The following is a 10,371-nucleotide window of genomic DNA, read 5'->3' as shown; positions in this document are numbered from 1 at the left end:
CTCCCTCTCTCTGCCCCACCCCAGCTTGTGCGCACTCTCTCTCTCTCTCTTTCTCTCAAAATAAATAAATAAACTTTTAAAAAAAGGTACCTAATTTAAAATATACTGTTGAATCATTAACATTGAACTCATAGCCAACACCACTATAGCTTGTACCTGGATGACATATCATATGTCCTCTGTAAGGCACATCACAGGCTTCTTGTGCTTAGCAACACTAGACAACACTTCAGCATTATTTGATAAATGGCAAAATCATCAACAAAACACAGAAATGCATAAAATGTGATACTAAATAGCCCACAAGAAGAACATGTGTTTATATTATAAGAGGTGAAACAAGAAGGTAGAGTATCCTCTTGTTCAACCTCAGCTGAGAACAAGAGAATGAGGCAGCTAAAAATTTTTACAAATGTCCATGAATGACCACCAAAGTGACACGAGTATTGGTTTGGGGTTACAGATGAATTTTAGTCAGTAGGCAAATTCACAGATATGGAAGCCATGAATAATGAGGATTGACTGTATAAGGAAACCGAGGCTCAGTTAGGTGAGGTCACACAATTAGAGACAGGGAGGGGTTCAAATCCATGATGGCTCTAGGGCCCAAAGCCCAGACAGTTAACTCTTGCTGTTCTGCACTCATTTATTCATTTAATCATCCAGGAGATGTTCACTAACAACTTCATATGTGCTGGGCTCTGGGGATGTAGATGGAGGTGACATGGCCCCGATTCTTCTTGAGTGGGAAGAGAAAGCCATGTGGATAATCAGTGCAGGTGGAGGAACAGCTAGGTCCCCAGGGGATGTAAGTTGCATCAACCTGGGGTTTATTTCCTTTCTTGTAGGTGACAGTGTTGTCAATGGTTCTGCCAGGCCTTGCACTGAGTTGTTGTGGGACTATGGACTTGTCCTTTCTCCCTCCACACTCTCTTTCCCTCCTATTTCACCTCTAGTCCTCCTTCCCAGCCTTTGCCGTTGCTCTGTTCCTGCAGGAGCCTGCCAGCAGATTTTAGGGTCCTCAGCACCACCCTATACAGCGTCACACCTACCTACTCCCCCTCTAGCCTCTTCTCTTGCTATCCTCAGTCTTAGAAAATGGACCTTTCTCCCATCAACTTCTAGCCACTACACCCATAAACCCACTTTGCCCTTGGCCTTCTTCCTCAAGTCCCAGACCAAGGCCTCTTCCTCTGCTCTTTCTGGATGTCAGCTCTTCCTGCCTTCTCAGAGATTCTATCAATATAGACAGTCTGCTTGGTGGTTAAGATACAGACTCTGGCACCAGGCTGACTAGGGTTGAATCCTGGCTCTGCCACTTATGAGCTGTGTGATCATGGCAAGTGCCTAACCTTCCTGTGCCTCTGTTTCCCCGTATTTAAAAAGGGGATAAAAGAGAATCTATCTCATAGAATGGTTGTGAAGAGGGGGAAAAAAGACTATATATGTAATGCATTTAAAACACGATCTACACAACTATTAGTGTCATCAGCCCTCCTCTCTGCCCTGTTTCTTCACTGCCTCTTCCCATTATAAAAAAACAAAACAAAGTGTCAACTATATTCAAATTTTTAAAAAATTTTAAAAGTCCACTTCATCCAACTCATACCCCCTCTGGTAATGACTCTTCCCACTCTGACCTCCCACTCTGTGGTCATTCTCATTTGTCCCAGAGTGGTGAGAAAATCTTATTTTAAAACTCTATATAACTATTCTGTTATACAGACCAGGACACAGAGGCTTGAAACTGAGTCTAAGAAGGGGCGCCTGGGTGGCTCAGTAGGTCAAGTGTCTACCTCTTGATTTTGGCTCAGATCATGGTCTCACAGTATTAAGCCCCATGTCTGGCTCTGCGCTGATAGCATGGAACCTACCTGTGATTCTCTCTTTGCTCCTCTCCCATGCTTTCCCTCTCCCTCTCTCTCTCTCAAAATACATTTTAAAAATAAGAAAAATAAACGAGTCTAAGAAATGCCCCTGGGGTTGCACAGCTAAGAAGCAGTAGAACCAGCATTGGAGTACCTGGTCTGAGTGATTCCAAGGCCAGAACTTCCCCAGCACCTCAAGGTCGGGCGGCAGCATTAGAGTGGAAAGTAGGACCAGCAGCGGAAAGAGGCAGGCAGGAGTTCAAATTAAACCCTGAGGGATTTTTGTAGAACGGGATTGCTGAGCCTTCAAATTGGGGTGATGTTTTTGTGGGACCATGGTGCCACCTGCTGGCAGAAAAGAAAGGGGTGCTTAACGCAGATTGCTTAGAATACTGGATCGCAGCGGAGGCGGGGGGCGGGGGGGAGCAAGAGAAAGGATGGGAAGGGAGCCGAGTAAGGAGGAAAGAAGGGAGGAGAAAGATGGGGAAATTGAGATTTTGCAGAGGGAAAAGGACTAGGAGTCATTTGCTGCTCAGAAGAGGGGGCAGAAGCTACTAAACCTTGGCCATTTCCTTGAAAGTATAGATGTGCTTGAGTGTGTGTGTGTGTGTGAGAAACAGAGACAAAGAAACACAGAGAGACTTAAAGAATGTACCTCAGATGTTGCTTTGTTGTTTCTTAGTTGCTGGGATCCGTCCACACATAGGTCAGAGTATGTGTGGGGCGCCTGGGTGGCGCAGTCGGTTAAGCGTCCGACTTCAGCCAGGTCACAATCTCACGGTCTGTGAGTTCGAGCCCCGCGTCAGGCTCTGGGCTGATGGCTCAGAGCCTGGAGCCTGTTTCCGATTCTGTGTCTCCCTCTCTCTCTGCCCCTCCCCCGTTCATGCTCTGTCTCTCTCTGTCCCAAAAAAATAAATAAAAAACGTTGAAAAAAAAATTATTAAAGAGTATGTGTGTATGCATGTGTTTGTGTGCACGCTCATGAGAGCTAGTAGGTGTTTATGTACATACCTCTGTGTGTGTATACAAATGGCAGCTTGGGCAGAGGTGTGCGTGCCTGTGAGCACACAGGGTGTATGAATGTATCAGCAGATGAGGGCTAAGAAGCATATGTACCCGGTGGTGGTGGAAGGCACCCAGAAATTCTGTGAGCTGCTTGTTTACCCTCAGATTTCTCTTCCTTCTTCAGATCAGGAAAGGTGTTGCTGCGGTTGGTGTTGCCAGGCCGACGAGGCCCGCTGCTCCAGTGGCTGTGGGGACAGATCTCCAGGCAGCAGGGGGCAGCAGGGCAAGAGGAGGCTGAGTGACTGCTGGGTGGGGCAGACGGGAAGGCAAGCAGAGGAGGAGGCCTTGAAAAGCCCTGCCCCGCCTACAGGTGAGCAGTGGTGTGAGAGAGCCAGCCCCTTCTCACTGCCTGCCCACTCAAGTGGCAATTCCCTGGAGTTGCCTGTCCCCTCTGGAGCCTCAGCAGATTCTTCTTTCAGAACTCACTACCAAGAGCCCTGAACAGGTGATGGTATAGGATAGGGATTATCTTATAAAGTGAAATCAACCTGTAAACAGGTTTGGGAAGCTGGGAGGCCAATGGAGAGGGTCCGGAAAGAGTCTAGGGCTGGGTTGGGAGAGAGATCCAGGACACAGTGGTGCCAAGGAAGGACATGAAGTAATCTGTAGTGTGGGGGCTAGGTTTGGGGCGCCAGCGGGGAAACCTGGGGTGTTAGTATCTCAGAATGTCAGGTGCTGGTAGAGGTCTGGGGCAGTACAAAGAGGTAGGGGTGTCAGGAGGATTTGGGAAAAGTCCTGAGGTGTCAGAGTCTAGATTCAGGGGAATTTTGGTGATTTATGGGTCCTGGATGCTGGAGTCTGCTATGTCAGGGTCCAAATGGCAGAGCCAGTCCAGGGGCCAGTGGAGGCACGTGGCACTAATTCCTAACTCACACTTGTCTGCCTCTCAGGAGCCACCATGCAGTGCTTCAGCTTCATTAAAACCATGATGACCCTCTTCAATTTCCTCATCTTTGTAAGTATGGGGGTTGTGGGCTCTTCGGGGCTCCCTATAAGAGTGGGTCACAACCTAAACAGAGCCCAAGCTGGGAAATAGGACACTGCTGTGTCCAGACTCTGTGGTGCAAATTTCCCATTATGATAGGGTGCAGAATTCTCCCCAAATGCCAAGTCCTGGTCTCAGGAGCAGCCTGGCTGCTACACAAGTTGGGGAGGAGAAGCGTAGGAGAAGGTCCTCCCTTCCAGGAAGCTTCAGCCCAGATTTAGCGCAGGGCAGTGTAGGCTAACAGGAGCGATTGTCCCCTTTTATAGGGACTGGGGGCCCAGTGAGAGGGAGAAGTTTGCCCAAGCTTACCTAGTGATCAAGGAAATTCAGTGGCCTCTGTAGGACAGGCAGCTGAAAGGAGAAATGCCTGAAGACCTCAGAGCAGAGAGTCGGCCTCAAGCAGCCTTTATTCATTCAACAAACCTCAAGCAGCCTTTATTCATTCAACAAACATTTATGTGCTAAGACTGTGCTAAGTGCTGGGGTGAAAGGTGAGCAAGCCCTTTCTCTGCCCTTGAGGATCTCAGATCCAGCAAAGCAGATAGGCAGACGGTGGCAACGTACTGTGTCTGGCCTTAGCAGAGGGGCTATGGGAGCCCACAGGAGGGGCCTGAACCCTGGTCAGAGAAGACTATCTGGAGGAAATAGGTGAGGCTGGGAATTTGCACTGGGTGAGGAGGTTGTAAAGCATGCAAAAAGACCCAGAGGCAATGAAATTGGATATTGTTCAGAAAACCAGGAACAGATTGTATAGGGCATGTTTGAGGAAGCTGAGTAATGAGGCATGAACCCTGGAGATGGTGGTGGAGATGGGGAGAGATGGACAAAGACAAAGGCCTCAGATGGTGGCCAAGGGGCAGAAGGGGGGCAAGGCAGACAGAGGTTTTGGAGGTAATGTCTGTGGTTCTGGTGTGAGCAACCTGGGGGATGTCCCACAGGCAGCTGCATACCCAATGGGGCTGTAGCTCTGGTTGGAGCTGGACATGGATATTTGGAAGTCATGTGACCACAAATGGTCAGTGAAGCCACTGAGTGGGTAAGAGCACTCAGGCAGAGTGACCTCTGAGAAACCCAACTTACAAGGATTATGTGGAGAAACGGCCACCAGGAAGCAGATAGAGAAAGAGCAGTGGAAAGAAATCAAGGAGAGCACAATCTCAGAGAGATCAGAAGGGCATGGCACATGAAGTGTCCACCAGATTTAGCACAGCATGGCACCACAGACCTTGGAGCCACACTAGAGTGGCTTAGAGTCAGTGAAAAGTGAGGAAGTAGAGACAGGAAGTGTAGATGGATTTTTGGAGAAATTGGGCTAGAGGTGAATAACCTGACTCCAATATGGTCCATGCTTTGGGCTTTTAGCTTCAGGGCACTAGCCTTTATCCATATATCTGGAGAAGGCAAAGGGATCCCAGCAATATGGAGATAGTAGGGGCTCCGGTCCGAGGGGGTTAAAGGCAAATCCGGTTTGGTTTCTGGCCTCTGTTGGTCAGGCTTTGCCAGGCTGGGCAGGGCAGGGCAGGTCTCAACCTCCTTGAAATTTGACCCTTGTAGGCTGGGAGCCCAGCTCTCTGTCCTTGGGCAAACATGCCTGGGATCCAGCCACAATCTGCCACCTGGTTCTAGCCTCAGTTTCTATAGCTCGGCACCAAGGTGATGTCAGGCTGATTCATCTGCTAATACTCTGGATCAGGATGGCTTTGCTCTAAGAGGTGTGGCGTCTGGACAGTGTACCTCCTGCCCAGTCTGGGCCTCAGAATCCCCTGAGGTTTGAGGTTGAGCAAGAGAGAGCCTCTAAAAGAAACCCTGGCTGTACTCCCCCTCTGGTGCCTCAGTGAGGCAAAGAGAGGTCTAGGTTAGATGAAGGGCAGGCCTGGAGTTTGATCCTGGAGAGGGGCCAAATGGGGCCTCAAGGTAGGTGTCCCTTCTCCCAGAGTCCCTCTCCAAGGTTGGAAGCAGGTGTAAACCTCAGCCCCACCTCTGTTGCCATGGTGACTGTTGAGCCTGCTCAAGCTACAACCCCACTGTTTCACCTATCAGAAGACAGAGGCGTTTCACTCTGCAAGGAAATGGGGTGGGGGTGGGGCGGGGATACCCTGCTGCCCTCACCTGCTTGTTTTCACTCCTAGCTATGTGGCTTGACCCTGACAGCAGTGAGGAAAAGTCTTGCCCTTCTCCCATCCTGTAGATATTTCTGAACCCCTGATCCCATTTATATCTGCATAGGTGCTGGCTATGGGTGGCCCAGCTCCCATTTTTCTGGCTCTACAGAATATTTTCCTCCGTGCAGGATGAGTTTTTAAGACTCCTTAGCCAATAAAGGGAGAAACTTTCTCATTTCCCATCTTCCTGACTCAACTGCGTGGTAAGGAGCTGCTTGCCCACACTGTTTTATGGTCTGCCTCTCTGTCCCCAGCTGTGTGGCGTTGCCCTGTTGGCAGTGGGCATCTGGGTGTCCGTCGATGGGTCATCCTTCCTGAAGATCTTCGGGCCGCTGTCATCCAGTGCCATGCAGTTTGTCAACGTGGGCTACTTCCTCATCGCAGCTGGTGCTGTGCTCTTTGCTCTTGGTTTCCTGGGCTGCTACGGTGCTCAGACTGAGAACAAGTGTGCCCTCATGATGGTGTGTCAAACCCAGCTCCATAGGCCCATAACCGAGACCCGGGGCCCCCTCACCCTTGACACCAGGCTCTGGGGATCCCCAAACCGTGCTCTCGACTCCAGAGGCCTCAGCAGAGGGGGCAACTGCCTTGTTTTAATGGGTGGTGGGTTACAATAAGTGAGGCAGGAGGGACTGTCTCTAAAATTCAGACCTCTGTTCCCCATTCAGTTCTTCTTGATCCTCCTCATCATCTTCATTGCTGAGGTTGCAGCTGCTGTGGTTGCCTTGGTGTATACCACCATGGTGAGGAGTGGGGATGGGGCAAGGGGGAAAGATCGGGAAAAACCCTGCAAGTGGGCTGTGGCCTGTGAATGGCCACCTTCCCTACCAGGCCCTAAGCATTGACCTGCCCCATCCAGGCTGAGCACTTCCTGACGTTGCTGGTAGTGCCTACCATCAAGAAAGACTATGGTTCTCAGAAGGACTTCACCCAAGTGTGGAACACCACCATGGCAGGGGTAAGGTGGGCTGGGGGAGATTTTGGAGTGGGGAGAAAAAACGAGGCCCCGCTGACCACCCTTCCCTCCTCATTTCCAGCTCAAGTGCTGTGGCTTTAACAACTACACGGATTTTGAGGGCTCTCCCTACTTCATGAAGAACCATACCTTTCCCCCGTACTGTTGCCTTGACAATGGCAATGGCACAGCCACAGAACCCTGCACCAAGGAGAAGGCTGATGACAACATTGTACAGGTGTGGTATGGAAGGTTGGGGGCTGCTTTAATGTCTTCAAAGTGCTGAATGAGGGAGGGGTGCAGCTGCTGACTATAGCCCCTCTCTTCCCTCCCCCAAGGGCTGCTTCAATCAGCTTCTGTATGACATCCGAACCAACGCAGTCACTGTGGGTGCTGTGGCAGCTGGAATTGGGGGCTTGGAGGTAAGGGGCATGAGGAGGTTGGGGCAGGATATCCCCACTGGATCAGGGTGCTTGACCCATCTTGGAGGCCTTGCAGAAGGAGACAGACTTCTAACAGAGCTTCATGTAGAGTGTCTGGGAGGCAGGAGACTGAAGCGTAAGGACCCTGATCATATCCCTCATCTCTACCTATTCCTTTCCCACCAGCTGTCAGCCATGATCGTGTCCATGTATCTGTACTGCAATTTGAAGTAAGTCTGCTTCTGCCTCCGCCACTGCTGCTGCCACATAAGAACTGGGAAGAGGCATCCTGGCACTGTCAAGCGGCAGTGTTTGGGCTGAGGACAGGATCTAACAGTTTCATTTGGGCCAGAGTGGGCCCAGCCTTGCTGCTCTGGACTTGGGGCCAAATAGGGGACCACCCCCTTCCAGCTGTGCCTGAGTTTTCCTTCCAATGGTGGGGTTGCGGTCAGAACCTCTAAGGCAGTCAGTTCTCCTGCCCATACTTCCAGTCTGTCCCTTAAACCCTTGACACCCTTTCAAGCCAACGGGGGCTCTCAGTGATCCCAGCAGCCCCGCTGCGGGATGAGAGAAAGGCACCCTAAAACATGGGCACATGCAAAATCAGCAGTCACCAGGCGGATGTGTAGAAGGCTCTTCAGAACTCATAACCCAATTAAAATGTCTCCGTTTGGAACTCTTTTCGCGTATCCTTGGAGAGGCAGGCCCATCTTGCCTCACTTGGCCTCAGATTCCTATGGGGCTGGTGACTCAGAAGGCCCCTGGAAAGGTCACAAGGGTGGAGGTAGATGCCTATTTTCCCCCTTCATTTGGATTCCAGGCCTGGGAGGGAGCCTAACAGGGATGACCAAGAGGGCACTCGGGGAGGAACTGGGGGCTGGGCCAGTCTGCCTTTCCATAATGTCGGAGGACTTTGGCCTGAAACTACCCCCTCCTGGGTGGGGGCAGTGGACTGGAAAGCTATGAAAATAACAAGCCTGTGCCCAGGTGGGGGTGGAGAGACAAGAAATACTGCCAAGGCAATGGGAGGGTCACTTCTTAGGCTCTGGAATCCCTCCAGAAGCCCCCATCAGAGGATCCAAGCTGCCTACCCTTCTCACTCAGGCAAAGCCCATACCTGTCCTTGCCTTCGGGATTTTAGAAAGAACTTTGTTTATTTTGGTCTTGGCTTGCCTCTGGGACTCTACAGATCTGATCTCTTAATCTTAACCACCCCCAAGCTCTAGAAACTGTGCCTAGAAAGGCCAAGTGACTTGTTCCACGTCCACAACCTTCCCTGAAGGGCTGAGCCTTGACTTGGGCCCAGACTGTCTGACTCCAGAGTCTGGTGGGGTCCTGGCTGATGTGGAGTCCAATTTACCTGAAGGCCAGAATATCCCAGACATAGATCTGATTGCTGCTGAACCAGGACGGACAACACTAAGGAGGGAGGCTACAGCCAGCAAAACCCAGACTAGCAAACCAGTCCTCCTTACTCCCCACCTGGTTTTCCTAGGGCAGTCCAGAACTATTACCCCTTGCTGAGCCCACGAAGGAACAGCAACCTGGACAGAACCACACAGTGCCTGAGAGTTAGTCCCAGGTCCAGATCAGGAGCCTGCTGGGGGGCTGGGCAGGGAGAGCAACTAGTCCCTCTCCCCACCTTCATAACCTTACCATCTCTCACACACCACCCTTCCCCAGGTACCTACATGGAGGCTGCAGGGGATTTGTTTGCTCAGGGCGGGCCTCCACCACCTCGTGAGCTAACTGCTCCTCAACTTGACTGTTGTGGCACCTCAAGCACTATCTCTAGCTCCAGCAAACACTGAAGGCGTCAGGGTGGCGAGAAATGTCGGAGCACCTGTGCCATGGTGGAGGGAGGGGTAGAGCTGATAAAAGGGCAGGAGTTCTAGTCAGTTCCTGCCTCCCTGGCCAAGGCTCTACATAAGGCACTCACCAGACTTACCTTGAACAGACTCTGCAGGCTGACCCATCTCAAGAGGTGTGGTCTACACTAGATCCCTTAAATGTCCTGCCACCTGCCTTAGACTTTCTTATCCACTCCTTCTAGACAGTCCTATCCATTTCCTGGTGCTTCTATGACTAAGTTAGATCTTTCTAACTTCTTTGGATCACTGGCTAGGTGAGAATCTGATGAAAATGATGGCTTTTCAGGCTATCTGGGTGGCTCAGTTGGTTGAACATCCGACTTCGGCTCAGATCATGATCTCACAGTTTGTCAAGTTTGAGCCCCACATCAGGTTTGCTGCTGTCAGCTCAGAGCTGCTTCAGTTCTTTTATTCCCCCCTCTCTACCTCTCCCTTGCTCATGCTTTCTCAAAGATAAACATTAAAAAATAAGAAGAAACGGGGGTGCCTGGGTGGCTCAGTTGGTTAAGCATCTTACTTCAGCTCAGGTCATGATTTTATGGTTCATGAGTTCGAGCCCCACATCGGGCTCTGTGCTGACAGCTCAGAGCCTGGAGCCTGCAGCCTGCTTCAGATTCTGTGTCTCCCTCTCTCTGTCCCTCCCCCACTTATGCTCTCTCTCTCTCCCAAAAATAAACATTAAAAAAAATTTTTTTAAGAAGAAATTGATAGCTTTTCTCCAGAAAAATTTATAGATATGGAATCTGCTTACAAAGTACCCAAAGGGGGGCGCCTGGGTGGCTCAGTTTGTTAAGTGTCTGACTTTGACTCAGGTCATGATCTTGCAGTTCATGAGTCTGAGCCTTACATCAGGCACTCTACTATCAATGCAGAGCCTGCTTATGATACTCTGTCTCCCTCTCTCTGCCCCTCTCCCACTTGCTTGCTCTCGCTCTCTCTCAAAAATAAACAAACATTAAAGGGTGCCTGGGTGGCTCAGTTAGTTAAATGTCCGATTTCAGCTCAGGTCATGATCTTGCGGTTCATGGGTTCGAGCCCCGTGT

At 50.6% G+C, this 10,371-nt stretch overlaps 1 protein-coding gene and 1 long non-coding RNA gene across 2 annotated transcripts; one reads left to right on the top strand and one right to left on the bottom strand.

Annotated features, from left to right (window-relative positions):
• Window positions 1-2,043: 2,043 nt before the first annotated feature.
• On the bottom strand, window positions 2,044-9,862 carry LOC131504801 (uncharacterized). The gene is made up of 3 exons (XR_009258154.1): window positions 9,406-9,862; window positions 3,033-3,178; window positions 2,044-2,213 (listed from the first exon to the last, which is right to left on the bottom strand). It is a non-coding gene; the product is annotated as an uncharacterized LOC131504801 (long non-coding RNA).
• Window positions 3,236-8,133, top strand: TSPAN1 (tetraspanin 1). The gene is made up of 8 exons (XM_058717564.1): window positions 3,236-3,378; window positions 3,824-3,888; window positions 6,335-6,541; window positions 6,749-6,823; window positions 6,940-7,038; window positions 7,118-7,273; window positions 7,374-7,457; window positions 7,644-8,133. Exons 2-8 carry the CDS (start codon window positions 3,832-3,834, stop codon window positions 7,689-7,691), a joined length of 726 nt encoding a protein of 241 aa, XP_058573547.1. The 5' UTR covers window positions 3,236-3,378; window positions 3,824-3,831; the 3' UTR covers window positions 7,692-8,133.
• Window positions 9,863-10,371: the final 509 nt, after the last annotated feature.

The sequence above is a fragment of the Neofelis nebulosa genome, chromosome 2, assembly GCF_028018385.1.
Source record: "Neofelis nebulosa isolate mNeoNeb1 chromosome 2, mNeoNeb1.pri, whole genome shotgun sequence".
Lineage (NCBI taxonomy): Eukaryota > Metazoa > Chordata > Mammalia > Carnivora > Felidae > Neofelis > Neofelis nebulosa.
The sequence above is the reverse complement of the archived record's forward strand: the minus strand, read 5'-3'. Positions and strand labels throughout refer to the sequence as shown.